The sequence below is a fragment of the Aphelocoma coerulescens genome, chromosome 2 (genome assembly GCF_041296385.1).
Source record: "Aphelocoma coerulescens isolate FSJ_1873_10779 chromosome 2, UR_Acoe_1.0, whole genome shotgun sequence".
In the NCBI taxonomy this organism is placed as follows: Eukaryota; Metazoa; Chordata; class Aves; order Passeriformes; family Corvidae; genus Aphelocoma; species Aphelocoma coerulescens.
In genome coordinates, this window is record NC_091015.1 from 94,279,550 (window position 1) to 94,307,234 (window position 27,685).

General features: G+C 47.7%; 2 protein-coding genes across 4 annotated transcripts; both read left to right on the forward strand.

Moving 5' to 3' along the window:
• The first annotated feature begins 1,129 nt into the window (after positions 1 to 1,129).
• On the forward strand, positions 1,130 to 14,266 carry LOC138104853 (myosin-6). 3 transcript variants are annotated; one of them, XM_069004088.1, is made up of 38 exons: positions 1,130 to 1,330; positions 1,821 to 1,964; positions 2,535 to 2,691; positions 2,860 to 2,887; positions 2,984 to 3,092; positions 3,173 to 3,265; positions 3,388 to 3,451; positions 3,984 to 4,082; positions 4,225 to 4,328; positions 4,978 to 5,116; positions 5,199 to 5,467; positions 5,757 to 5,927; positions 6,064 to 6,373; positions 6,463 to 6,536; positions 6,672 to 6,759; positions 6,844 to 6,961; positions 7,049 to 7,172; positions 7,373 to 7,509; positions 7,599 to 7,725; positions 7,834 to 7,962; positions 8,050 to 8,292; positions 8,526 to 8,702; positions 8,804 to 8,949; positions 9,032 to 9,122; positions 9,374 to 9,763; positions 9,853 to 9,979; positions 10,082 to 10,200; positions 10,610 to 10,806; positions 11,009 to 11,192; positions 11,268 to 11,433; positions 11,514 to 11,638; positions 11,721 to 12,029; positions 12,109 to 12,312; positions 12,517 to 12,642; positions 12,746 to 13,021; positions 13,466 to 13,561; positions 14,010 to 14,144; positions 14,231 to 14,266. In XM_069004088.1, the coding sequence occupies exons 1-38, from the start codon at positions 1,130 to 1,132 to the stop codon at positions 14,249 to 14,251; spliced, it is 5,817 nt and encodes a 1,938-aa protein (XP_068860189.1). In that variant the 3' UTR covers positions 14,252 to 14,266. The 3 variants fall into 3 exon arrangements, with proteins under 3 accessions (XP_068860189.1, XP_068860190.1, XP_068860191.1); XM_069004089.1 differs by having other exon boundaries at positions 14,234 to 14,251; XM_069004090.1 differs by having other exon boundaries at positions 6,475 to 6,536; positions 14,234 to 14,251.
• A 1,740-nt stretch (positions 14,267 to 16,006) lies between these two features.
• On the forward strand, positions 16,007 to 27,431 carry C2H7orf57 (chromosome 2 C7orf57 homolog). The gene is made up of 6 exons (XM_069004094.1): positions 16,007 to 16,169; positions 16,932 to 17,040; positions 17,167 to 17,329; positions 23,866 to 23,966; positions 25,081 to 25,217; positions 27,347 to 27,431. The coding sequence occupies exons 1-6, from the start codon at positions 16,007 to 16,009 to the stop codon at positions 27,415 to 27,417; spliced, it is 744 nt and encodes a 247-aa protein (XP_068860195.1). The 3' UTR covers positions 27,418 to 27,431.
• Positions 27,432 to 27,685: the final 254 nt, after the last annotated feature.

A 27,685-nucleotide genomic window follows, 5' to 3' on the forward strand; every position in this document is an offset into this window, starting at 1 on the left:
CCGGGTTGTGGGGACCTGTGGGGCACACATAGGGTTACAAGGCACAGAAGACCTAAGAAGCACTGAGGGGAACTGTGGGGGACAGAGATCTATGGAGGCACAGCGATCTAGGGGATACTGATTGTCTATGGGGCACATGGGGTCTATGTGGCAAAGGGATCTATGGGCCATAAAGAGGTCTATGGGGCAAAGAGTGTCTGTACGGGGCACGGGGTGCAGCCCTACTCACCCTCCTCATGTTCCTCCAGCTCCCTTCATCTTACCTGCTAGATCCACAGACTCCAGGTGAGGGCGATGCTGTGGGGCAGCATGGGGATGGGTGCTTCGGGGGGTGTGCTGCTATGCTGCTATAGGGTGTATGTGTTGCTATAGGGTCTGCACATCACTACAGGGGGTCCATACTTTGCTATGGGGGTCTGCATGTGGGGCTGTGCAGGACTCTAAGGTATCCTGCATTGTTATAGGGGTCCCTGCAATGCTGTAGGTCTCTGTGCATCACTATAGGGATACCTGAATCACTACGGGGGTCTGTGCATGGCTATAGGGGTCTTTGTGCTGCAGGGGTCCATGCATCACTCCAGGGGTTGGTGGTCCCTGGTTCTGGAGGTCCCTGCATCAGTACAGGGGTCTGTACATGGGGCTGTGCATGGGTATTGGGGTCCCTCCATGACTATAGGGGTCTGCCCACAGCTATAGGGGGTCTGTGCACTCCTATAGGGCTCAATACATGGGGTCATGAATGGCTATAGGATTCTGTGCATGGGGCCATACACAACTATGAGGACCTGTACATTGCTATTAGCCTTGAATGGCTATAGGGGTCCCTGAATCACTACAGGAGTCTGTGCATGGGGCAGTGCATGACTGTGTGGGTCTGCAGTGGGCTATAGGGCTCCCTGTACATCTATAGGGGCCCAAGCATGGGGCTGTGCACAGCTACAAAGCTCTGTGTCTGGCTATAGTGTCTCCCACAGCCATAGGGGTCTGGGCATGGCTATAGGGGGCCCATGCACAGCAATGGGCTCTGGCCAATGGGGTTGTGTGGGGCCATAGAACAAGGGGCGAGACCCTGCAGCCACAGCCTCACAGCCCCTCAGGTGATGCAGGGTCCCTGTCTGTGTGGGGCAGGATGGCGGACGCAGTGCTGGCAGCGCTGGGGGCGGCAGCCCCCTTCCTGAGGCCAGGGGAGCGGGAGCGGCTGGCAGCTCAGACCAGACCCTTCGACCCCCGCAGCGAGTGCTTCGTCCCCCACCCCCGGGAGGAGTTCGTTCGGGGGCGGGTGATGGGGCGCCAAGGCGGGGAGGTCACCGTCCAGACTGAGCTGGGAGAGGTGGGAATCTGGGAGATTGGGTGAGGGGAGGGGTCAAGGGGCCATATGGGGCAAAGGATTCATGGGAGTAATGGACGGAGGGGTTAAGGATGGGAAGGGCTGATGGTGGGTGGGGGCACAGGAGGTGTCTGGTGGGGGAAAGAAGGGGGGTTGGGCATAATGGGTGAGGGGTTGGTGGGAAGTAGGGGGGTGAAGAGTTAAGGAGGGAGGGGTTAATGGGATGAAATTAATGGGGGAGGGGTCAAAGGAGGGAGGGGGGTTGAAGGTTTGGGAGGAGCAAATGGGGGAGGGGGAAACCAGGCTGATAGTGGTGGGGGCCCTGACCCATTGAAGACTTCCAACCAGTGGGGGGTGCCCCCTAACCCATAGGAGACTTCGCCCAACCCATGAAAGAAATCCTACCAATGGAGCACCCCCTACCCCACAAGGCACCCTCCAAGCCATGGGGCACCTCCCAACTCCCACCCCCATGTCTCCCCATTCCCCCCAGACGGTGACGGTGAAGGAAGCTGACATTCACCAGCAGAACCCCCCCAAATTTGACAAGATCGAGGACATGGCGATGTTGACCTTCCTCCATGAGCCTGCCGTCCTCTACAACCTCAAGGAGCGCTACGCCTCTTGGTTGATCTATGTGAGCCTTCCCACAAACCCCTGGGGCACCTGGGAATTAGATGGGGCCTTCCCCAGAGCCTATGGGGTGGATGGAAACTAGTGACCCTTTCCTAAAGCTCTTGGGATACCTAGAACAGATAGGTCTTCTGGAGAGTCTATGGGACACCTAAAACCTGATGTGGCTTTTTCATGGACTTTGGGACACCTAGAACCTGGTGGCCCTTCTCCAGCTCCCTTGAGCCACCCAGACCCAAGATATCCCATTTCTAGACCACCTCAGCCACCAAGACCTGAGATGTTGCATCCCCTGACCCCTCTGGTCACCTAGATTGAAGATATCACTTCAATAGCCCCCTTGATGGGACATAAGATGTCCCATTCCAGACCACTTGGGCCAATGACACATGAGATGTCCCATCTCTGGATGTTGTGGGCCACCCAGACCCAAGATGCCCCTTCTCCAGCCCCTCTTTGGACAACCAAAATCAGGACATCCTGTCACCACATTCTGTGGGCCACCTAGACATAGGATGTCCCCACCTGGTGGGGTGGCACCTCCTGACTCTGACCCACCTGCCCTTTTCTCCAGACCTACTCAGGGCTCTTCTGCGTGACTGTCAACCCCTACAAGTGGTTGCCCGTCTACAATGCCGAGGTGGTGGCTGCCTACCGGGGAAAGAAGCGGAGTGAAGCTCCACCCCACATCTTCTCCATCTCTGACAATGCCTACCAGAACATGCTGACAGGTAAGGACATCCTGTGAGAACCTCAAACTAGACAACCCCACTCCAAAAAATGGCTCCTGCCTTAGACCTGGTCCTCACCTGGGAGGATGGAGAATCTCAGCCTCCACACCAAGATGCCAAGCATGTTTCCCAACTTCATCCCACTTGACTCCTCTCTTTTCTTGGCAGACCGAGAGAACCAGTCCATCCTCATCACGTAAGGCCCCACTTTGTCCAACCCTGCCCCACAGCAGTGGGGTGGGATGAAGGACCCACCAGGATGTTATACAATATCTCACTGTTGCCCCCCCAGTGGAGAATCCGGGGCGGGGAAGACAGTCAACACAAAGAGGGTCATCCAATACTTCGCCAGCATTGCTGCCATTGGCGACCGCAAGAAGGAAGTGACCAATAGCAGCAAGGTGAGTGCCTCAGTCCATGTACCCTTGGCAAAGAGTGTCCCCCAGTGGTGTCCACACCCAGCATTGTCCCACCCCACCAGGGCACCCTGGAGGACCAGATCATCCAGGCCAACCCTGCCTTGGAGGCCTTCGGCAATGCCAAGACTCTCCGCAATGACAACTCATCCCGATTTGTGAGTGATCAGGGTGGGTTGTATGAGGAAGGGTCTATGGGGCAGTTTGTGGGACAGGGTCTATGGTGTGGGATCTGCTGCAAGATGGCAGCCACCTCCACCTCCTGCTACTGCTTTCCCAGGGGAAATTCATCCGGATCCATTTCGGGGCCACAGGGAAGTTGGCGTCAGCTGACATTGAGACCTGTGAGTGGGTTGAGAGCCCAGCAAGAGGATGTCTTGTAATCTGTCACCCATCCATCCATGGACTTATCTATCCATGGATTTATTCATCCATCCTAGGACTCATCCATCTGTGGACTCTTCTATTCACTCATGAACTTCATCCATCCCTCAGGAACTCCATTCATCCATACATATCCCCCCTTCCTCCCTCCATCCAGTCACCTCTTCATCTCTATCTCCTCATCCCACCATCCACCTGACCCTCCATCTCCAATTCTCTGTCCCTCCATCTCCTGTCTACCTCCCTCCCTCCTTGACTGCCTCCCCCCTGCCCAAGTCCATCCCTTCATCTATCTTCATGGTTGGTGGATCCATTGTCTCATCCCACTATCCATCTGACCTTCCATTTTCCTCTCTTCTTCCCTCCATCTGCTCATCCCACCATCCAGACACACCTCCTTTTCCACCTCCTTATCCTACCATCCATCTCTCCATATATCAATCCATCTCCTCACCCCAGCCTCCATCCTCCTTCTCTCCATACCCACCTCAGACCTCCTGGAGAAGTCCCGTGTCATTTTCCAGCTGAAGGCTGAGAGGAACTACCACATCTTTTACCAGATCCTCTCCAACAAGAAGCCAGAGCTGCTGGGTAAGTAGGATGCTTGGCCTTGAGTCTTCTACTTCCTCTCCTCCAATTCTCTGCTCCTTCCTGGGGCAATTGAGGATGATTTGGGGCTGTTTAGCCAGTGCAAATGCTCAGTTTTTGTCTCTATCCTGGGCCCACGGAGCAGAGATGCTTCTCATCACAAACAACCCCTATGACTACAGTTATGTCTCCCAAGGAGAGGTGACTGTGGCCTCCATTGACGACTCTGAAGAGCTGTTGGCAACTGACGTAAGTGGTGGGGTGGGCAGGTGGACATCACCTGGATGAATCGAAGTGCCACGTGGATGGTTGAGATGGTAGAAGATGGATGGGTGGAGGAGGAACATAGGGATGAAAGGTGGATGATATGAAGGGTGGAAGATGGTGGGTTGGTGGAGTGGGATGATGTGGGGAGAGGGACAGAAGGTAGGACAGGAGGCAGAGGGTGGAGGAGGTTGTGGGTGAAGATAAAAACATGTCGGGGAGTCCTTAGGTGGACAGATGAGTCCACGGGTGAACAAGTCCTCAAACAGATGGATGGGTCCATGGATGCATGGATGGAGTTAATGGTGAATGGATGAGTCCATGGATGGATGAGTCCATAGATGGATGAATCCATAGATGGATGATGGATGGATGGATGGATGGATGGATGGATGGATGGATGGATGAATCCATGGTAAGAAGTGTCCATAGATGGATGGGTGAATCCATAATGGGTGAGGCCATGAATGGATGAGTCCTTGGATAGATGAGCCCTCAGATGGATGAGTCCTCAGATGGATGGAGAATTTGATGAGCTGGAAGGGCAGAGGGACACACAAATGGTGGCCAGCAGAGAGCCATGACCACAGCTGGTGGCAAGGCCCTCTCCCACCCCCCTCCACTGATCATCCAGAGCGCTTTTGATGTCCTGGGCTTCACGGCTGAGGAGAAGGCTGGTGTCTACAAGCTGACAGGAGCCATCATGCACTTTGGCAACATGAAGTTCAAGCAGAAGCAACGGGAAGAGCAGGCAGAACCAGATGGTACTGAAGGTAAGTGGGTGCGGGATGACATCGGTCTTGGAGTCACCAGGTTAGGTGGAATCTGACAGCATGTCTTCTTGATGCTCTGCAGATGCTGACAAGTCAGCCTACTTGATGGGGCTGAACTCAGCTGACCTTCTCAAGGGGTTGTGTCACCCCCGGGTGAAGGTGGGCAATGAATATGTCACCAAGGGGCAGAATGTCCAGCAGGTGTACTACTCCATTGGGGCCTTGGCCAAGGCTGTATATGAGAAGATGTTCAACTGGATGGTGGTGAGGATCAACAACTCTCTGGACACCAAGCAGCCAAGGCAGTATTTCATCGGTGTGCTGGACATTGCCGGATTTGAGATCTTTGATGTGAGGACTGAGGGAGCAGGGTGTTTGTCCTCTTAGGGGTTGGGTTGATCCAGTTGGGTATTGAGATGGTTTTCTGAAGCTTCATGTTGACCTCTGGTGGAAACTTGACCTCTTTGGGCCTTGTGTTGACCCTCTCAGGTGTTGAGTTGACCTCACTGACAGTACTGGGTATTGTGTTGACCCAGTTGGGGCTCAGGTTCACCTATTGATCTCATTGGGCATTCTGTTGACGCTGTTGGGTGTTAAGTTGATCCAGTTAACCCCATTGGCCATCTCTCTCCTTCTCCAGTTCAACAGCTTCGAGCAGCTCTGTATCAACTTCACCAATGAGAAGCTGCAGCAGTTTTTCAACCACCACATGTTCGTGCTGGAGCAGGAGGAATACAAGAAGGAGGGGATCGAGTGGGAGTTCATTGACTTTGGCATGGACCTCCAAGCCTGCATCGACCTCATTGAGAAGGTACCACCTCCCCCAGGGCCTCATGGGAGCTGAAGGGACTGCTGGGGAAGGGCCCTTTCTTGCCCAGGGACTCCAGAGTTTGCCACCTGGATTGTGCTTGGTGTCCTCCACCACCATTGAGGTCTTTTCTTCCCAGCCCATGGGAATCATGTCCATCCTGGAGGAGGAGTGCATGTTTCCTAAGGCCTCAGACATGACCTTCAAGGCTAAGCTCTTTGATAATCACCTGGGCAAGTCAACCAACTTTGGGAAGCCGCGCAATGTCAAGGGGAAGCCAGAGGCCCATTTCTCCCTTATCCACTATGCTGGCACAGTGGACTACAACATCATTGGGTGGCTGCAGAAGAACAAGGACCCCCTCAATGAAACAGTGGTGGGGCTCTACCAGAAGTCAGCCCTGAAGCTCTTGGCCAACCTCTTCTCCAACTACTCTGGGACAGATGCTGGTGGGTGAATGGATGGTTGAGTTGATAGCAAAGACCATTGTCCACCCGTCACCCTTTTTCCTTTGTTACCCCACCCCTCTTCTCTCCAGGTGGTGATGGAGGGAAGGCGAAAGGAGCTAAGAAGAAAGGTTCCTCCTTTCAGACTGTCTCAGCTTTGCATCGGGTGAGGGACCTACATAGTGCACCCAGTGAAGGCAGTGGGAGGACAACCTTCTGAATGGTGCATCACTCCTTCAGCCCCCCAGACCCTCTCTTGCTTTCTCATTGGTCAGCTTCTTCCCTCCTCCCTCCTCACCAGGAGAACCTCAACAAGCTGATGGCCAACCTCAAGACCACCCACCCTCACTTTGTCCGCTGCATCATCCCCAATGAGCGGAAGGAGCCGGGTGAGCAAAGGGCAGGGCTGAGGGCAGGGAAAAGGGTGGTAGGTCTGGCTTGTGTCTGACACCACCCCTCTAACCCACTGCCAGGTGTGATGGACAATCCTCTGGTAATGCACCAGCTCCGCTGCAATGGGGTGCTGGAGGGCATCCGCATCTGCCGCAAGGGCTTCCCCAACCGCATCCTCTATGGGGACTTCCGCCAGCGGTAGGCACAGAGGAGAAAATATGGGGAGGTGGTGGACAACCCCACTGGGGATGATTTCAGGGTTTTCCTGTCCTCTCTGGTCACCAGGTACCGCATCCTGAACCCTGCTGCCATTCCTGAGGGGCAGTTCATTGACAGTCGCAAGGGTGCCGAGAAGCTCCTGGGATCCATTGACATTGACCACAACCAGTACAAGTTTGGACACACCAAGGTGAGGGCACAAGGTTTCTCCATGCTCCTACCATGCATGGGGTTATGTGGACCCCATGGTCTCACCCCATTGATGTGTCCACCTGCCTATCTATCCCACCATCCATTGCTTCATCCCCCCAACAACCCATCAACCCATCCATCTGTCCACCAACCTTTCCCAACCAATCCACTCTCTCACTTGCCTCCTTCCTCCATCAGGTCTTTTTCAAGGCTGGGCTGCTGGGACTTCTGGAGGAGATGCGGGATGAGCGCCTCTCCCGCATCATCACCCGCATCCAGGCTCAGGCCCGAGGGCAGCTCATGCGCATTGAATTTAAGAAGATCCTGGAGCGCCGGTGAGAGGGGAAGGGTCTTTCTCCTTGAGAAGGGACCTCTGGTGGCTCACCACATTTGTGGTGTGGTGGCATCTGTGTTGCCATTCTAGGGACTCACTGCTGGTGATCCAGTGGAACATCAGGGCCTTCATGGGGGTGAAGAACTGGCCTTGGATGAAGCTCTACTTCAAGATCAAGCCATTGTTAAAGAGTGCTGAGACAGAGAAGGAGATGCAGGTAGGAGGAGGTGATGAGGCAGGCAGCTTGGAATCTAAAATGGGTTGGGTGGGGTTGATGGATGGAGGGGGTTGGATGTGGCTACTGGTCTCCTGGGCTCTGTTGCAGAACATGAAGGAAGAGTTTGGGCGGCTGAAGGAGGCCCTGGAGAAGTCAGAGACCCGGCGCAAAGACCTGGAGGAGAAGATGGTCTCCATGCTGCAGGAGAAGAATGACCTTCAGCTCCAAGTGCAGGCTGTGAGTGAGACTGCCCCCCAAAACCATGTCGGGGGGTTACCAGCACCCCTTCAGGGCCACCCTACTTCACCTACCACCCCAATACAGGAGCAGGACAACCTCAATGATGCTGAAGAGCGCTGCGACCAGCTGATCAAGAACAAGATCCAGCTGGAGGCCAAGGTGAAGGAGATGACAGAGCGACTGGAGGATGAGGAAGAAATGAATGCAGAGCTGACGGCTAAGAAGAGGAAGCTGGAAGATGAGTGTTCAGAGCTGAAAAAGGATATAGATGATCTAGAGCTGACTCTAGCCAAGGTGGAGAAGGAGAAACATGCCACTGAGAACAAGGTGAGGGTGGAGAGAGATCTTGACCTTAAGTTGTGGGGATTTGGGTCAACACAAGCTGGTTGTTTTGGGTTGAGGAGATCCAAGGCTAGTCGACCTGGGCTACATGAAACTTCAACATTCTTTGTGTTCTCTACCACTGAACTGGCCTCACTGGCCAAGGACAACAGCTGTATCGCCCAGCTTTTCCCCACCTCTGGAACTAAGGTGGAGGCCTGGTATTTCTCCTCCTGCAGGTCAAGAACCTCACAGAGGAGATGGCCGGGCTGGATGAAATGATTGCCAAGCTAACAAAGGAGAAGAAGGCCCTGCAAGAATCTCACCAGCAGACACTGGATGACCTGCAGGCAGAGGAAGACAAGGTCAACACCCTGACAAAGGCCAAACTCAAGATGGAACAGCAAGTGGATGACGTGAGTGTACTCTGGTCCCACAATGGGTAGAGCTGAGGAGCTTACTGGGGTAGAGATGATGAAAAACTGAGGTTTCCCCCCATTTCTATGTTTCCACACAGCTTGAAGGCTCCCTGGAACAAGAGAAGAAGGTCCGGATGGACCTGGAACGGGCCAAAAGGAAGCTGGAAGGTGACTTGAAGCTGACGCAGGAGAACATCATGGACCTGGAGAATGACAAGCAGCAGCTGGAGGAGAAGCTCAAGAAGTAAGGCTGGACCTCTTTCTCCAGTCTAAACTGGTCAGGGAGCAAGGGCAGGGACCTCACTGCTAACTGCTTTCATCTGCAGGAAAGAGTTTGAGATCAACCAGCAGAACAGCAAGGTTGAGGATGAGCAGGCTCTGGCTCTGCAGCTCCAGAAGAAGCTGAAAGAGCTGCAGGTGAGGGATCTATTCACAGCTTATTTGGGCTGGACTGGAGAGCCTCTGGCTGGTTGGGTTGAGAGGAAGAGTCTCTATCTGGTTAGGCTGAGTTTAGGAATTCCTGGCTGGTTGGCAAGTGTACAGCTGTCTGAGATGATTTGAAGAGTTTTCAGCTTGTTGGGGTGAGTTGGGTTGAAAAGTCTCCAGCTCAGCTGGTTGAGTTGAGTGGAGCCAAGTCTGCTGACAGCATCTCCATCCCTGGAGCACAGGCGCGGATTGAGGAGCTGGAGGAGGAGTTGGAAGCAGAGCGGACAGGCAGAGCCAAGGTGGAAAAGCTACGCTCAGACCTGTCACGGGAGCTGGAGGAGATCAGCGAGCGGCTGGAGGAGGCGGGTGGGGCCACATCGGTGCAGATCGAGCTCAACAAGAAGCGGGAGGCAGAGTTCCAGAAGATGCGGCGGGATCTGGAGGAGGCCACACTGCAGCATGAGGCCACGGCCGCTGCGCTGCGCAAGAAGCATGCCGACAGTGTGGCTGAGCTCAGCGAGCAGATCGACAACTTACAGCGTGTCAAGCAGAAGCTGGAGAAGGAGAAGAGCGACCTCAAGCTGGAGCTGGATGACCTCAGCTCCAACATGGAGCAATTGATAAAGGCCAAGGTAGAAGGAGGCCGAGGTGGACATCTTATCTCCACCATGGGCATAATTCTCCTGCTTCATTCCTCTTCTCTATCCTGTCCTTCTTCAAGGTGGGTATGGAGAAGATCTCTCGCACCATGGAGGATCAGGCAGCTGAACACCGAGCCAAGTTGGAGGAGACACAACGAGTCCTCAATGATACCAGCACCCAACGGGCCAAGCTCCAGACTGAAAATGGTGGGAACCTTGACCCACTGTATCCCTCACCCCACATCCCCAGCCCCCGCCCCACATCTTCAATCCCTGCCACACCCTTGAAAACCTACTCTATCTCTGCAGGAGAGCTGTCCCGCCAGCTGGAGGAAAAAGAGGCCCTTGTTTCTCAATTAACTAGAGGCAAGCAGTCCTACACACAGCAGATGGAGGACCTGAAGAGGCAGCTGGAGGAGGAGATGAAGGTGAGGTTTGTGGCATGGCTGAGAGGGTCTCCAGGAGGGCCACAAGACAAAGTGTCCTTCACCCTCATGGTGGTACCACCAAATGGAAGTCAAATTCAGGCTGGTTCAGTTGGGTGGTTGCATCTAAGAGTGGTTGAGTTGGGTTGCATTGGTCTACCAGACGAAAGGTTGGGCTGAGTAGGTCAGTTCTGAAGCAGCTGGGTTGGTCTATGGGTGGTCAGGTGGCACTGGACCAGGGGAAGTCAAACTGGGCAAGACTAGAGATACCCATATTTAGATGTCTCTGGGTCTAGACATGCTGAATTTGGTTGGGATGATCTAGAGAAGGTTTGGCTGAGAAATACCAGTGCTTACTGAGTTTGAGGACCTACATATAGCTCAAGCTCACCTTCTTGCCTCTCCCTCTCAGGCCAAGAATGCACTGGCCCATGCGCTTCAGTCGGCCCGGCATGACTGCGACCTTCTGAGGGAGCAATATGAGGAGGAGACAGAGGCCAAGGCTGAGCTCCAGCGCTCACTCTCCAAGGCCAACTCTGAGGTGGCACAGTGGAGGACCAAGTATGAGACAGATGCCATCCAGCGCACTGAGGAGCTGGAGGAGGCCAAGTGAGTCATCTCCCCATGGAGGGAGATTCTGTGAGGCAGGGAAGAGTGGAGACTCTTCCACTGTACAAGGATCTGGAGAATGTATAGGAACCTGGAGATGGTAGAAGAGATCCAGAGTCTCAGCCAACCAATAAGTAGAAAAAGGTTTGAGTTGACCCACTTGGTCCATGGGTCACCACAGCCAGGTTTTCTCTTGGGGCAGGAAGAAACTGGCCCAGCGGCTGCAGGAGGCTGAGGAAGCGGTGGAGGCAGTCAATGCCAAATGTTCCTCCTTGGAGAAGACCAAGCACCGACTGCAGAATGAGATTGAGGACCTGATGGCAGATGTGGAGCGGTCAAATGCAGCAGCTGCTGCATTGGACAAGAAACAGAGAAACTTTGACAAGGTGGGAGGACACAGTGATGAGACAGGAGCAGATGGGAGACATGGGAACAGAGGGTGACCACTTGCTTTGCTCCAGATCTTGTCTGAGTGGAAGCAGAAATTTGAAGAGTCACAGATGGAGCTGGAAGCATCACAGAAAGAGGCCAGGTCCCTCAGCACTGAGCTCTTCAAGCTGAAGAACGCCTATGAGGAGTCGCTTGAGCACCTGGAGACCTTCAAAAGGGAGAACAAGAATCTCCAAGGTGAGACTGTGGTCCTTCCCTGCCCACCTTGTTGTTTTCTGCCACCTTCAACATAATCTGATGGCTTTTCATCCGGGCAGAGGAGATCTCGGACCTGACGGAGCAGCTGGGTGGCAGTCACAAGACCATCCATGAACTGGAGAAGGTCCGGAAGCAGCTGGATGCTGAGAAACTGGAGCTCCAAGCTGCACTGGAGGAGGCTGAGGTGAGCCAAATCACATCCCCATGAGACCCCAGGTTGTCCTAGTCTTCTCTGTGGCCCTCTAATTTATCTCTGTCCACACCAGGCCTCTCTGGAGCATGAGGAGGGAAAGATCCTGAGGGCTCAACTGGAGTTCAACCAGGTCAAGGCAGACTATGAGCGCAAGCTGGCTGAGAAGGATGAGGAGATGGAGCAGGCCAAGCGCAACCACCTGCGGGTGGTGGACTCACTGCAGACCTCGCTGGATGCTGAGACTCGGAGCCGCAACGAGGCCCTGAGGCTGAAGAAGAAGATGGAGGGTGACCTCAATGAGATGGAGATTCAGCTCAGTCATGCCAACCGTGTGGCTGCCGAAGCTCAGTCCCACCTGAAAGGAGCCCAGGCTCACCTCAAGGTGGGATCACCCACCTCTAAAGAGGTCTTCCTAGCCCCTTGGAGCTGCTGGCTGATGTCTATTGTATTTATCCCAACAGGACACCCAACTGCAGTTGGATGATGTGGTGAGAGCCAATGAGGACCTGAAGGAGAACATCGCCATCGTGGAGAGAAGAAACAACCTCCTCCAGTCAGAGCTGGAGGAAATGCAGGCAGTGGTGGAACAGACTGAGAGGGCCCGCAAGTTGGCTGAGCAGGAGTTGATTGAGGCCAGTGAGAGGGTCCAGCTTCTCCATTCACAGGTGAGACACCACATGCCTTCAAGGAGAGACGTCACCTCCATCCATGGGTGTGGGCTTCTAATAGGTTGAGTTACCAACATCTCCAGATCCTTTAAGCCTGCAGAGTTGGCAGGGAGTAGAGGGGCATTAAGTACTGGGGGTGTTGAAGAAGGATTGGTCAGCACTTCAACAGACACCTCCTGAGATCCTCTCCTCTAACTCCAGAACACCAGCCTCATCAACCAGAAGAAGAAGATGGAGGCCGACATCTCCCAGCTGCAGACAGAGGTGGAAGAGGCCATCCAGGAGTGCAGGAATGCAGAAGAGAAGGCCAAGAAAGCCATCACTGATGTGAGTGCCATGCTGGGAACCAACGTCTAGGACACCTTCCACTGGAGGGTGTTGGAGAGCACACTTTGGTCCTCCTTCTCTGCTTGCTTCTCTCCTTGGGCAGGCGGCCATGATGGCAGAGGAGCTGAAGAAGGAGCAGGACACCAGCGCCCACCTGGAGCGAATGAAGAAGAACATGGAGCAGACTATCAAGGACCTGCAGATGAGGTTGGATGAGGCCGAGCAGCTGGCCCTCAAAGGGGGCAAGAAGCAGCTGCAGAAGCTGGAGGCTCGTGTGCGGGAGCTGGAGAATGAGCTGGAGGCTGAGCAGAAGCGCAACGCTGAGAGCATTAAGGGTCTCCGCAAGTCTGAGCGTCGTGTCAAGGAGCTCAGCTACCAGGTGGGGCTCCTGGGCTGGCCCAGGTTAACTACTGTCCCTTGGCCACAGGGCCTCATATCTCATGCTGTACATGACTTAGAAAATGGCTGACCTGCTGGACAGAGAGACACAGGCTGTCTAGACTAGACACTAGACCACCCACTGCCTCTATGTCTGATACTGTAGTGGGACCCAGAATATGGTTGGCCCGGTGGTCATGAGCCACCACGGCCACCTCTCAGTGTCCTAGCATCCATGGGATCTCTGCATGATCCAGAACCTCAGGTGGGACCTCATCAGGGGCAAGAAGACATCCCACCTCCTGCTCCCAGAGCTGAGGCCACCCACAGATCTAGAGAGGCTCCAGTCTTGAAGAATATCATTAACTGTCTCCTGACCCCCATAGCTTGGGTGATTCAAAGCACAGGTAGGGTCAGGTCCTGATCCACGTGTCTCACCCTACAGACGGAGGAGGACCGTAAAAATATGGTCCGGCTCCAGGACCTCGTGGACAAGCTCCAAATGAAGGTCAAAGCCTACAAGCGACAGGCAGAGGAGGCGGTGAGCATTAGGGGGGCAGCTGTGGGACCATCTCCCAGGAGTGGGTTTAGGATGTGGGAGAGGATGTGGGGAGCAGCAGGTGACCTTGAGATGAGGTGGTCAATGGGTGGAGTGTCAGGGGGTGAAGAGAGTGGGTGGGTGGTGTGAGGGAGAGATGATGGTAGGATGTGGAAGGAAGGAAGGAAGGAAGGAAGGAAGGAAGGAAGGAAGGAAGGAAGGAAGGAAGGAAGGAAGGAAGGAAGGAAGGAAGGAAGGAAGGAAGGAAGGAAGGAAGGAAGGAAGGAAGGAAGGAAGGAAGGAAGATCGGAAGGAAGGAAGGAAGGGAGGAAGGAAGGAAGGAAGGAAGGGAGGAAGGAAGGAAGGAAGGATGGATGACTGAGTGGATAGAAAGAGGGACAGGTGGCTTGGAGTTTGTGTGGGAGCCTGACTGATGTCCCTGCCCCCTCAGGAGGAACAGGCCAACACCAACCTGGCCAAGTTCCGCAAGGTGCAGCACGAGCTGGACGAGGCAGAGGAGCGTGCTGACATTGCCGAGTCCCAGGTCAACAAGCTGCGGGCCAAGAGCCGCGACATTGGAGCCAAGGTGGGACTTTCTCCTCCCCACAGGTGCTTCATGGCTGCCCCACAACAGCCCCATGCTCACACTTCCTTTTTCTCCTTCTCCATCAGAAGGGACTCAACGAAGAGTGAAGCTCTGGATCCCCAAGTATCCTACCTGAACTTGCAGCTGTCCCACGTAGACCTCCAAGTGCCCAACTCCCCCTAGCTCCCCAAGCTTCATCAGCCAATAAAAAGCATTGAGCAGCAGCAGTTTGTGTGGGGCTGGGTTTGTGTGGGGAGGGTGGGGTTACCCCATTGTATGGTATGTTATACGGATGGAGCCCATACAAGCTTCTAGTAAATCTGAAATTTATGAAGAAGAAATTTATAGGATGTGGAAAAAGGGACAGGCCACGTGGGAGGATTATAGAAGCATTGTCATCGTATGCAGGGATGCAGTGAGGAAGGCCAAAGTCCACTTGGAATTGAGTACGGCAAGGGATACCTAGGACAGCAAGAAGGGCTTCTACAGGTACATCAGCAGCAAAAGGAAGATTAGGGAACATATGGGGCCACTGTTGAATCAGATGAGAGATGGTAAATGTCATGGAATAAAGGGTGGATTTTGTCCTGGTTTCAGCTGGGATGGAGCTTCCCAGTAGCGGCAAGGTCCGGGAGGCCGGTCACAGTGGGAGGGCATCCTCCCCTCTTCGGGCGGGAGGCGTCCTGGCACGGCTCCCGCCGCTTCCCGAGCCGGGCGCCCGCCGGGAGCAGCGGGAGCCGCCCCCACCCCGCTCTGCGCCCCTTCTGCTGCCGCCGGTGGCAACCAGCGGGCCGAGCTCCAAGCCCTGCAGAAGAAAGGAAAGATAGAGGGAGGGAGGGAAGTACCGTGGGCTGGGCTGTCCGGCTTCGCCCCCGGCGGGGTCCGGCTCGGCCCGCGGCTCGCCTTCGGGCCCCGTCCCGCCTCCTTCCCGGGGATTGGGGGTCAGCGCTCGGGCAATCGCCCTTCGGTCTCTGAGCTGCAGCCGCGGCGGCAGCGGGGACCCCGGGCATCGTCAGCGGGAGAGAGCCGGGGGAGGGACCCGCCCGGGAAGCGGCAGCTGGCGCCAGCTGGTGCCTCTGCGCCCCTGACCCCAGGGACAGGCAGCGCTTTGGGTTGTTTCTTGGGGTTGAGTTTGGGCACAGCCAGCGCGTGTGTGTGCCAGGAGCTCCCCAGCGAGCTGCCTGGAAGTGGTGCCCTTACACCGACGGAAAGGCATCAGCTGCAGCTGGAGTCGCTCCGGTAAGTGCCTGAGTATCTTCTATGGCACAGTACCCTGGACTGGCTTTTTCTTACTTATCTGCCGTCCATTTTCCCATTTTGAAGGATTTGTTTATATTTTCTTTTGCTCACTAGAAGTTGAGAAAGTGATATATGGAGAGGTAGGGTGTTTGGTGTTGTTTTTTATTATTTTTTTTATTTGGGGATCGGTTTTGGTTGTTTTACAAATAAAGACTTGCCCATGGACAGCTACCGTCTTTGCTTTTAGTTAGTGCATGCTAAGGAAAGGAAACCAAAGGCTGAAGTGTTTTCTGCTGTCTCATGTGCCTCTCACTGCTTTTGATGTGTCCTTGGAAATAGTTTTATGAATGAAGAGGCATGATCCTGTGTATGAGAACACTTTACGGGAAAACTTGAATGCTGTCTCAAAGCCGAAGCAAAAGTGTTTTGCATCTGATTCTGTAGGAATTGCTTGTGCTACATCCCAGAGTGAGCAAGCCTGGTCTTTTGTCTCCAAAATGAAATGTAGCACCTCATTCATGTTCCAGGTGGGCTCCATTTGATAAGTTGCCTGAAAAAGGGATGCTAGTAGCTAACTTTTACCATAAATATTTCTTTTTCTGTTATTTCAGGACAGCAATACCATGCCACTGAAACAACCAGAGAAGAGCCCAGTTGCCCCAACATCCCAGATTCTGGGTCTCAGTGACATTTTAAAAGCTCCCCCACTGTCTGGGTGCCGCAGAAGGTGGCTCAAAGAGACTGATTCAGCCTATGTGAGGCTGGCAAAGCAAGGAGACCAACCTGGTGACGAGTATCTGTCTTGCTTCTTTGGTTTTCCTTTGTTTTCTTTGGCTTTGCTTGACTGTGGTGTGAAGTGCTCGTAGATGCTACAGAGGAATCCTCTGGACTTTTGAAATTAACCCGTGGGAAAAAAGAGGAGATGAGAATGTGATGTAAGAGGTCACCTTTTCAAGACATCCTTGCAGACTATTGTGTGTAGGTACCCTTTAGCAAAATGTGTGGTCTTGCCCTGTGTTTCATCAAAGTAGCTGATGACCATCTGGATGCATTTGAGTTAGGTCTCTATAGTTTATGCTTGGGCTATTTAAGTAGCAGTCTGGTGAAAATAATTTCACAAAAAAACTCATCACAAAAACTTGGTAAATGTTTATAAAGTATTACTTTGTGATGACACTCACAGCGCTGTATGTATTCTGTTCTTGTACCAGGGGGATGTGCGGTTTTCTTATTTCCTTTATCAAAGAGGGCAGCCTGACGAACTTGAGCAGACGGCTTGTGTGCATACTTAGAGCAGAGCAACAAATCTAGAAATATGAATTAAACAAGCAGTGGAAACATGTCAAAGCATTTAGAGCAAGACAAGCAAGGTCCAAGTGGAACAGAATGATGCAAGCTTCATACTCTCTTCATACTCTCTTTGTACTTCAGTAATGCTCTTTACTGAAAGCATTTCTTCCTGACAAAACAGCAATCTGAAAACAAAGGTAGTGCTTTCACAACTAGGTAAGAAGTCAGAAAATACTGGCTTTTGTCTTTTCTCTCCAGACCTACTGAAGCACTACACTCATGTGGTGACGAAGTGCCCTCCAGCAGCATATGCTGCACCTGACTGGTACTCACACTGTGCCAATCCCGCAGCGACTGAGGAGCCACGGTAAGACTGCTGAGGCCCAGCACATCTTGGCCTCTCTCCTCACCTATTAACATTTCAGAATTCTTCTGTACTAAAGTGCAGGATTTGTATACCTTGTACAAACACACGTTAAATCTTTGCCTACAGGAGCTGTGTTTCCTCTCTACCAGATTATATGGCTCACGGAGAGTTTAAGGATGATGACCATCATGGTAACAGTTACGAGGCAAGAAGAGAGCCTTTTGAAATTGATACAAAAAGTGTTTGGCAGCAGGATGCTGAGGACAAAGAAAACACAGAGAAAAAGAAGGTAGGATGGAGAGGCACCCTGTTGATGCCTTTTCCTGGTCTTAAAATCAAGAGTCACACACGGTTTAGAAGGGGAAAAGGGATTTTACCTTGGTATTTATTTTAAGGATCCTTAGGTGTACACGTCCAGGTCATGTGCATCGAGATGCACCCTGCCGAGTCTATCTATGTGTCTCCCCCTCCCCAACATCGGGTATAACATTACAGGTTTTACTAATTAGCATATCTATCAAAAATTCCCCAATGAGAGGCTCAAGTGAGCCCCCCTCCCCAAGGAACCTTCCCCTGGATGGTTCTATCTTAGTTTACAGAATGTGTTCTGGAGAGGACCTTGGGGTCTGGGGCACACTGATCCCTAGCTACGAAGCTTCTAAAATGTTTAGTCTCTTAGCTTGACAAACAAGTCCAAGAATGTAGGCAAAAAGCACTAGGAATACAGAAGTTGTAAAAAGGTATAACAGGGGTATAAAAGAAAAGGCAAAAATCTTCATGGTATCACTGTTACTATGCCCTGTTTGTAGAACTTGTGAACACATCTCTGTCTGGGCCTGTTGCTTCTTACAGGAGGGAAGCTGTAATCCATGTGAGTTTCTGAATTCCAGAATCAATTTTTATATTGCAGTTAGAGAACAAGAAGAAAGCCATGTTTTCTTAAGTGCTGCAGGTGTAGCATAAGAACCGGAAATGCTGTTTCCCGTCACATTATATGGTAGATATACTTAAGTATAAATAAAAAGCAGTAGTTAGTTTCCATCTTCTTATGCTTTATTTCCCCTGCAATTCATTCTTGGTGAAGAGACATCTTGTTTAGTAATCTTGGGTGAGGAAGAAAGAAGATAAGAACAGAAGACTATTCTGAAAAAGACATTTAATTTAATTTAAAATGCAAGGGAGCTCCCAAAAACACTGTGCTAGCCGTCTTTGAATGAAAGATATATCCAAGACAAAGTAAGTATAGCACAAGCTATGCCCAAAATGAACTTTTCTGTACTGACATTGATGTTTCATCTTGGAAAACTCTGCTATCCACCCTCTTTTATCCTCCCTACCCCTGCCCAATTTAGATGCTGAAGCCTTACATTTTTAACGTATTCTCTGTAATCTCAGTTGCCACATATACCATAAGCCTTTGGGGTATACCTGGAAAGGCATTTGATGTACTTGAACACTAGTACCTCCCTGCTTGAACAGAAGGGCAAATGTTGGACATTTTAGGAAAAAAGTCCTCAGCCTTTGCTGAGGTGAGCAACTAGAGCAAATTCAGAATGATGTCTTGTCTAAATGGGAACACCTCATTACTGAATAGGCTCTGGAATGTTTATTTAATGTGGGGCAACAGGCAAACAAGCAACAGGTGTTTAAACTAATTTGTCTGATGCTTGTAGGTGAAGCTTTTTTTTTCAATCATAGATTTAAGGCACTGAAAAGAAAAACTTGACTTGCTGCAGTGCCACTTAAAGGAATTGAACTAGGACATAGAGGAAGTACTGTTCCTCACTCCCTTACTTAAGAATCAATTATGTTCAGTGCTCTAAGAGTCAAACTTCACTTTGGTAACAGTAATTCAAGTCCATGTGCTGACTTGTAAAGTGAGATTGAGGTCCATTTCACTTTCGAGTCGCTTCATTCAGTCACATATCTGAAAGTTTCCATGTGCTTTATCTATCACTAAATACAAAGTGAATATATGCTACATATTTAGCTCAGATTGCAAATATGCCGAGGCCCTCATATATAATTTACACTATTCTCCTGGATGTTGAAGTTAAGTTGTGTCTAAGGTTCTAAATCTACCAAGTCTTTTTCTGTAAGATTAGGTGCCTGAGAAGGCAGAGTCTGCTAGGTTTAGCTCTACCTCCATGCCACCATCTCTCATTTGGCTGTGCTTCACAGCTGAAAAGTGTATCACATATCTTAAAATGTCACTTGGCGCTTGTTTCCCAGCTACTTCTTGTATATCCTCTTTTGGGAAATTTCTGTCCCATGCTCTGAGAGTACCTTCCCAAAGAGTCTTGCAAGTGAAACAATAGAACTAGTCCTACCAAAAAGTCTCAATTTTAGTTTTTCACCATACATCTTGTATGTTGAAAGTTAAGAATAATGTATTCCAAAACACCACAGGCAAATTTCTAAGGAATATTCAATTTATTTATTTGACTACATGATGATGCTGCAGCAGCAAACTACCTCAAGTATATCTGGTACTATGAGACTGAATGTATTGAAAATAATTTTCAGTCCAGTGTGACTAGGTAGTTATTCAGAAGAGAGATGCATGATGCAATTGTGGAGCTAAATCCCAAAGTGCGTCCTTAGGAACAAATGCAAAACCATTTAACCTCTAAGGGTACCTCTTCTGCTCAGTTTGGAAAACATTGTTCCCAAGTGGGCCCTTGCTCTGGAGGTTTAAGCTTTTATGCTGCTTTGCTCTGAAGTATTAAAATTGCCACTGTTTCTTGTGGTTATTGCTGCATAGAGGAGGACTGGAGATCCGGGGGACCATTGCATGGTTCTCCATGCCTCAGGATGGATCCTGTAGTTCCTCCCTAATGCCTTAATCACAGCAATAAGTCTTATTCTTTTGGGAATTTAGCAAATCAGCAAAGAGTGTTAGTGCATGAAGGATTTAGCCTTTGTGCTCATGGCAAAGTGATGGACTTCTGGCCCAGGGAGAAGTAGCCCATGGGAATCTCACAAGGCTTATTAAGATGAAGTCTGAGGTCCTGCACCTGTGTTGGGACAAGCCCTGTTATCAGCACAGACTGGGGATGAACAGATGGAGAGCAGCCCTCCAGAGAGGGACTTGGGGGTGCTGGGGGATGAGAGGCTGGACATGACCCAGCACTGTGCACTCACAGCCCAGAAAGCCAAACATGTCCTGGGCTGCATCCAAAGCAGCGTGGGCAGCAGGGTGAGGGAGGGGATTCTGCCCCTCTGCTCTGCTCTGGTGAGACCCCACCTGCAGTGCTGCATCCAGCTCTAGGGGCCCAGCACAGGGAGGACATGGACCTGTTGGAGAAGTCCAGAGGAGGGACACCAGGAAGATCAGAGGGATGAAGCACCTCTTCTATGAGTAAAGGCTGAGAGAATTGGGATTGTACAGCCTGGAGAAGAGAAGGCTTTGGGGTGACCTAACTGTGACATTCCAGTACCCAAGGGACCCTGCAAGAAAGATGAAGAGAGACTGTTTAAAAGGACATGTAGTGACAGGACAAGGGGAATGTATTCAAACTGAAAGAGAGTAGGTTTAGATTAGATATTAGGAAAAAAATTCTTTACTGTGAGAGTGGTGAGGCATTGGAACAGGTTGCCCACGGAAATTGTGGATGCCCCATCCCTGGAAGTGTTCAAGGTCAGGCTGGATGGGGCTTTGAGCAACCTGGTCTAGTGAAAGGTATCCCTGCCCATGGCAGAGTAGTTGGAGCTAGATGATCTTTTAGGACCCTTCAACCCAAACCACTCTGTGATTCTGTGATCCTTTTGCCTGTGCATCTTGTGGCCCAACTGGGTTGGGTTGAAAAAGCTGTAACCCTAAGAAGAAGGGAGGCCTGTATGGATAAAAGGTCAGTTGGAGGTGTCATCAGGGTTTGCATCAGCATTTGGCAATATCCCTGCAGCGCCAGTAAGATTACTCTTTCATCTCCAAAGTCCTCTCTTTCAGACACTTTCCTGAAGTGTCTGTGTATATGTACTTAGGTATGTATGTGCTGTTGCAAAAGGATTTCTCATCTGAGGTCAGGATTATACCTCAGAGAGAGATTTGAAATGTAATCTAGAATTTTGTCCTTGATCACACAGGAGCCAGGATTTCATCTGGAGGCTTTTATCTTTCCATGCTGGCTGCAGATACCCATTTTTCTTTATATACTAGCCAGGCACAATACATATTCTATTTCCCATTTCTTGAATACAAGATTAATAAATGTGTATTTATAATAAATGTAATAATTTCTAGAGTATGTTGTTGCCATCTCTTCACAAAGGGAGAAAACACTTTAAACCAAGAACATGCCATGTGTAGTTTGTTTTATCTGGGAAAACTGATGGCTGCTAAATAGAGGCTTATCAAAGGGAAAAAGCCCCCTCAGCTGTAATCATTGGAGTGTAGTGGCACAAGAGTCTGCTTTTAATTCTGAATTTTCCCAGGAAAGTAAAAAATAGCACTTGAACGGATTGGAGGTGCCCTCCAAAACCAAATTCTGATCTGTTCCCTTGCTACTCTTGTCATCAATTAGTTTACTTGAATAGTAGGGAACGTTTTGATCCCTGCAGTTTATGCTAGCCTCTCATTTAATGCCAAGAAAGACATTTGCTCTTGCTCACAGCCTTCAAGACTTTTCTCTTTGGCTTTCCTTTTCCCTTTCTTTTTATTGACTTTATTTTGGACAGTTTAACCCTTTTTCTGTTTCTAGTCAAAATCTCTCTAGCTTCTGCTCTCTCCTTGCCCTTTAATTAACTCTTTAATTACTAGACTTCCTTTCCTGGTGCTTTTTTTCAGTGCCTAGAGGAAAGTCTCATCTCTTTCAATCTGAAATCCATGTATACTGACTATCAAATTGAGTTGTGTTTCTGTGTTGCCCTGCATGCCATCCTGCCTTCAGCATGTGACAAACGTCACCTTTTGTCAGTTGAAACTGCAGGTAATTGTGTCCTGGGTCTGAAACTTCCATTGCATGTCAGGTCTGAAGTGGTCCAGTCTAGAATGGAAGACAGCGCTATCATTTTTGCACAATAGGATGGCATTTTTGAAATGTAAAGCACAAATACACTGCTTCAGCAAATAGTTTGAACAAATTTGAAAAGCAGTTCTAAGCAGCTAATGTGGTTTTTAACCTCCAGGGTGGACAAAGACCTTCCTTTTCATCTCACACACCTGCCTCTGCATGCCCTTGCTAGTATCATCTCTTCTTCTTTGACACGTGTCCCAGTCTGACTCCACTGAAGTCTGTAGGGGTTTTGGCACTGACTTTACACGTGTTTGTATTAACATCCTGCCTCAGAATCAGTACAACTGCCTGCCCTAAGCTTTGCTTTCTTCCAGATAATGAGAAAATTTACATTCTCCGAACATTCAGATGTGCTTTTTTTTAGTGGCTTCTTAATTAGTTCATTGATTAGATGTATTCAAAGGCCATCATACTTTGTTTGCTCTTTCCTTACTCAGTGTGCACAGGCTCCTTGGTGTATTTACATTTTGGAATCTTCTCCTTATAGAGGTTGTCAAGGGAGTTTTGTAGTGTCTGAAATCCAAGTGTGATTGCTGTTGATGCATCTAATTTTTGTATTTCACAGTTTTTTGCTCTGTTAATTGTACTGCAGTAGCTGTGTCCACATAGGTGGAAAGTATTTTTGCCCTTAATGTACTTTTACAGAGCAATACATTTTACTTTTAGTTACCCTGTCCTGATTTTTTTTCTAAATAATCTGCAACTAATATCTCTTATAAACTCTAATCTCCATGGGGCACTCTCTTATGTTGCATGTTTAAAAAAGAAAATGGTCAAGTAACATGTAGGTTCTAAGTAAAAGGATATATTAGTACAACACTAAAAATTTGTCAATAAGCTTTGAAAATTTTGTGCTATCTTCAGGACTTTCCCCTTGTCCCCTTTTCTTCGTGCAATGAAAGAAGCTGTAAGTAGTCCTTAAAGATGTTTTGTTTTTTTGACTCATAATTTCTTAACAACTCTTAGTGAAAAATATCTGGGAGTTGTTGAGGATATTTAATTTCAGGCTTTTATTTGGGATGGAAGTAAGTTGACCCTTTAGTAGCTGTTGATTTTGATCAAAGTTAAAATAAAGAGCTTTTGTATGTGTTTCTCATGTTTTTCCACTACTTTTTGGCTTTCCTACTTTCAGTTCTGGAGTGTGTGATGTCATTTCCCTGGTTTTCTAGGTGTCTTCTTTCAGTCCTTTAGTCAACACTGAGTTTCTTTACCTGTCATAGGACAGGAAAGATGGTAAAAGTAAAATATATTTTTCTGCTATAAGCTTCCCCCAATATATATGTATTTGTTTGAATTTTAAACCTCTAATTAATTTACACACAATGGTTTTCTTATAATAGAGGATGTTTTTTTCTTTTTATTAAAAAACAAAACCCAAACAAACTAAAAAAGAAGTGTCAATTAAACCATAAGTTAAGATTTCAAGTCCTCCTGACTTTAGTAAGACTGGTCTATTTTCATATTCTGCATACAGAGAAACGGACCGAGATGAGAGGTTGTAATGGGTAAGTTTCAATTTGAAGCTTAATTTTGGGTAGAAGTGTACTGTGAGGGAAAGACTTGTGTGGAGCACATTGTGGAGAGAGCAAACAGCTAATCTCATGTAGAATAACCAAGGGGCTGCTTTATCTTTTGTTATTCCTCTATAATCCATTACTATTACTCATGGAAATAATGTAGATAAGACATTGAAATTTGAACACATTTAGGCCTTTAATATCACCCTCACTTTTGAAGGCTATGCTATCACATAATCTTCTTGGTTATTTTTTTCATAACTCCTTTTTTTTTTAAGCTTTCTCTTACACAGGTAAAGCTGCCACCTATAAGCCCTAAATATCCAAGCAGAATGCCAACTGTTCCTACAAACAAGGAATTTAGTGGAGCAAATAAGATTTCCTTCCCACTCGTGTAAGTAGTACACTTAGGAAAACCATTGAACACCTAAGCCTGCAACTATTCGTGTGGACATGTAAAATTGCTCCTTGTGAAATTGCAGGAATTAGTGGATATGTGCATGGACCTTGTAGATCTTTATTGCTGCTAAACTTGCTATCGTGTGTGATGCTAAAATAGTTTTAAAAGCATCTAAAGCAACTAAAATAACAGTACTTTAATTCATATAAGAAAGTTATTTAATATAACTTTGCATTAGAAAAACTAAGCATAGAGTTGCATGTCTTCATGTAGCAGACTTTTATGGTATTCTGAATTGTCTGGGTTTTTTCTTAATACCAGTGAACAGGTGAAAATGATAATCTACATTGTTAGTTCTGTAGGTGTAGGTTACAGAGACACAAGTAGGACTGACAAATTAAGGAAAGACGTAAACTGTAGCCTGTGTAAGGTCAGACACAGTAAAAGTACTGTAATGAACACCTGGAAGAGGTGTTTTAAGAAAATTTTTGTGTCACGTGTGATGTGATGTAATCACATCATCAGCTGTGTGCACAGCTGAATTGTTTCTGAATACTTTATCTTAGAAATTTATTGCTCAGTCATCAGTAATCCCAGTATGTTTTAGAACTATGTTAATGCTGCCAAATAAGCAAGTACACTGTCAAATGAATTAAAGTGAAAATTTGTGACAAAATTTCACTTTTGTGCACCACAGAATGAGAACTCTCAGCCTTTTTTACTTGCATATTCTTTCTGGGATTTCCCTTTTGCACTTTTTTGTCTTTAAGACCAGAACTGTGTAAGTATTATACATGTAAAATTCCAATGAAAGAGATGGCTCTTCTCATGTAAATGTACACAGTACTAAATAAGGCATAGTTGTCTGCTTTTGTTTGTTTGGTTGGTTTTGGTTTTTCCTCTTAGATGATTACATGTAGAATATCTGTTTTGTTATTTATAAATAAATTATAAGGCTATAAATGGTTATATTTTAAAATTAATGTTATAAATAGAAATAAATTATATTATAAAATAGTAAAATTTTATTAAAAATAAAATTTTACCCTCAGTCCCCAGTTTTGTTTATTTTTGCTTTTGTTTTCCTTTAATATATTTGTATTTACAGGCCTGCTCAGAGAAAAAGTGAAGCAGTAAATTTTAGCAAATTAATAAGCAATGGCTATGGGACTGACTGGTTTTGGCAGTGTACTGGATGGGAAAGAAAGACTGAAGAAACCTCAGAAGTTAGTGAGCACTCCGAAGGTGATGTTACTGAAAGGTTTTTTTTTAAATGAGCTGGGTTCTCAAGGTAACAGCAGAGGGCAGCCTCAATATTTGTGTGGCTCTCGGAATATGGTGAGACACACTGAATTATTGTGCTTAGTTTACAATACCCTATGACCAGCTAAAGAAAGGAGTGCTCCTGTTTGTAGTCAGCGAAGGCAGGCACTTTCATGGATTTTTTTCATCTCTACAATTGCAGTAGGCTCTGTTCCAATCCAGGGGCTTCTGTGTTCTGATCCAGGGGCTTCTCTGTGATGTGTTTCTGTAAAATGCTGCAGAGACACAGCCATCCTGCCTAAGTTTAAGCAGCCTGTAAAATATTTGTTGCCTTTTTGTTATGAATATTCCTTTGCTGTCACACTTTGCCCTTAATATTTTTCTGAAAACTTCCGTCACAAGTGTCATTGATACTTGTCTTTAAGAAATAGACCACTATTCATAGAAATTTGTCAAAATAAATATATGTACATTGTTGAAGGCAGTGGAACTGCAACAGTTTAAGAGAAAAAAGTTATCCAATGTTCACCTATGTTTTCAAACCTTACTTTGTCATGCGCAGTAGCAATAGCTAGGAAAGACATCACTTGAAAACACTTTAATATAATGGTTAAAGGGTGGGAAAATTCCCCTTACTTCTGTCAAAGACCTTTTGCTTTGATAACTGTGGTGGCTATATCAGTTTTCTATAGCAATGTTTGGAAATGCTATTGGACCTCCCATTGCATGCACCAGATTTTTTTTTTTGTATCAGGGAATCCTTTTGTATACACTGGGAATTGTCATGATTCCCTTGACCTTGATATATTAATGTATGAAAATCTTAGAGGCCAGATATTTTAATTTATCTGACGCTTCACCTCTGTCTGAATTCATCTTTGTGTCTTCCATTAATGTATCTACAGTAATTTTTTTTTTTCCGTGTGCAAAACCTCTTCTTCCAGGTGAGTATCAGAAGAAAACAGAGAACTAGAGGTTGTGGGGTTTTATTCAGAAGAAAAAATGCCATAAAACTGGGGGATGAAGCCAGATCTTGGTCTGGATCTGAAGAAGAATGCATAACCTTAGAAGCCACTCTTGAAGCTAACTTAAGTATCCAAACTCTGACCATGCAGAGGATGCTGCTTTGCGACGCTCAGTGACCCAACAATTCAACTGTGTAGTCTAAAAGTGCTCCTCCTCAGCATGAAAGGAAACCTTGAATATTCTTCTTTTCAGATTCTATTTAACTTTCTTGTGTGCTGACATTTTTATTTCCCATTACTGTGAGTAAAATTAAAGGATTTGGGATTTCAAAATCCCAATTTCATTAATTTGGTGATAGTTGATTTCTTTAATGTGTGTGCCTCTAATGCGACATTTGAGATATACAGAAAACCTGAAGATTTTTCAGAGTAATCATGAAATTGGTTTGGTTATACCACTTAGGCAATAGAGAAAACAAGTAAAGGTACAGCATAAAGGCTGCTGAAAAGTCAGTGTGCTGCACAGATTGATTTATAGATACATCTAATTTTTGACTTGCTTTTCTTTTTCAAATTTTCCCATAACATGACAGCTGCTTTGGTTCTATTGCCTTTGTTTGCAATCATAGCTATTCTGATTGAGATTGGTTCTGTATCTCAGTGTAAAAGGAGATTGCTTTTAATGCTCTTAACAATGTGGTTTCATTCAAACATGTACCTTCATTCAGTTTTGACCTTGTTCTTTTCATTCTTCCAGGTGATTGTGGAAGGTAGTGTTTTTACTTTTTTCCCACTTGTATAATTTTTTCTGTTCATCCAAAGCAATTGGCAGCATGAACACCTTGCAGCTCTCTTTTGAGATGCAGCTTTCTCTGTTCTCACTTGCACAGAATAAGTCCTATACACATCAGGCAGGAGATACAACCCATTCCATATGTAAATCTATAATCCCTTTGTTTTGGGATATCGATTTGCATCATACTGCAAATTTCTTAGGTAGCTTTTTATCTTTTTAATTCAAAATTAAAAGTACTGGAATTTATATGCATTTTGACATGAGGGAGAAACCAAAAATTTTAGCTGACCTTTTTATTCTTATGGTTGAAGTTATTCTGTAAACTTTAATCTTTTTTTTTTCTATTGCAGATTCAGAAGGATCTGAAACACCACCTGCAAGCAATGAGTTAAAGCCACCATTTCAGGGATCTAATAAGTAACTTGAAAGATGGTTGGGGAAACTAAAGCATTGTATTGCTTATATAGTCCACTATTTACATGTTGGCTAGATTATTTTTGTAATTTAACTCAGCCCTGATTGAGAAGTTTGTGAGATGAATGAACTTCACTGGGCTTGATTACAGCAAAATTTAAAGAACAGGCAACAGCTGTCGGTGCTTAATCCTAGACTTTTCCTTAATATAGTAAACAAAATAAAGCAAAACTGAGGTTTTCTCCTGCACAAGACTCGTGCTGCTTTGCTGTTCT

What these genes read in the sequence shown, in the direction of transcription:
- LOC138104853 (XM_069004088.1), top strand. Translation starts at nt 1,130, where the DNA reads ATGGCGGACGCAGTGCTGGCAGCGCTGGGGGCGGCAGCCCCCTTCCTG. An exon ending in TGGAACAGCAAGTGGATGAC is followed by an intron (nt 8,703 to 8,803) that starts GTGAGTGTACTC and finishes GTTTCCACACAG; the next exon opens with CTTGAAGGCTCCCTGGAACA. An exon ending in CTGGAGGAGAAGCTCAAGAA is followed by an intron (nt 8,950 to 9,031) that starts GTAAGGCTGGAC and finishes TTTCATCTGCAG; the next exon opens with GAAAGAGTTTGAGATCAACC.
- C2H7orf57 (XM_069004094.1), top strand. Translation starts at nt 16,007, where the DNA reads ATGCCACTGAAACAACCAGAGAAGAGCCCAGTTGCCCCAACATCCCAG. An exon ending in AAAGCAAGGAGACCAACCTG is followed by an intron (nt 16,170 to 16,931) that starts GTGACGAGTATC and finishes TTTTCTCTCCAG; the next exon opens with ACCTACTGAAGCACTACACT. An exon ending in AAAACACAGAGAAAAAGAAG is followed by an intron (nt 17,330 to 23,865) that starts GTAGGATGGAGA and finishes TCTCTTACACAG; the next exon opens with GTAAAGCTGCCACCTATAAG.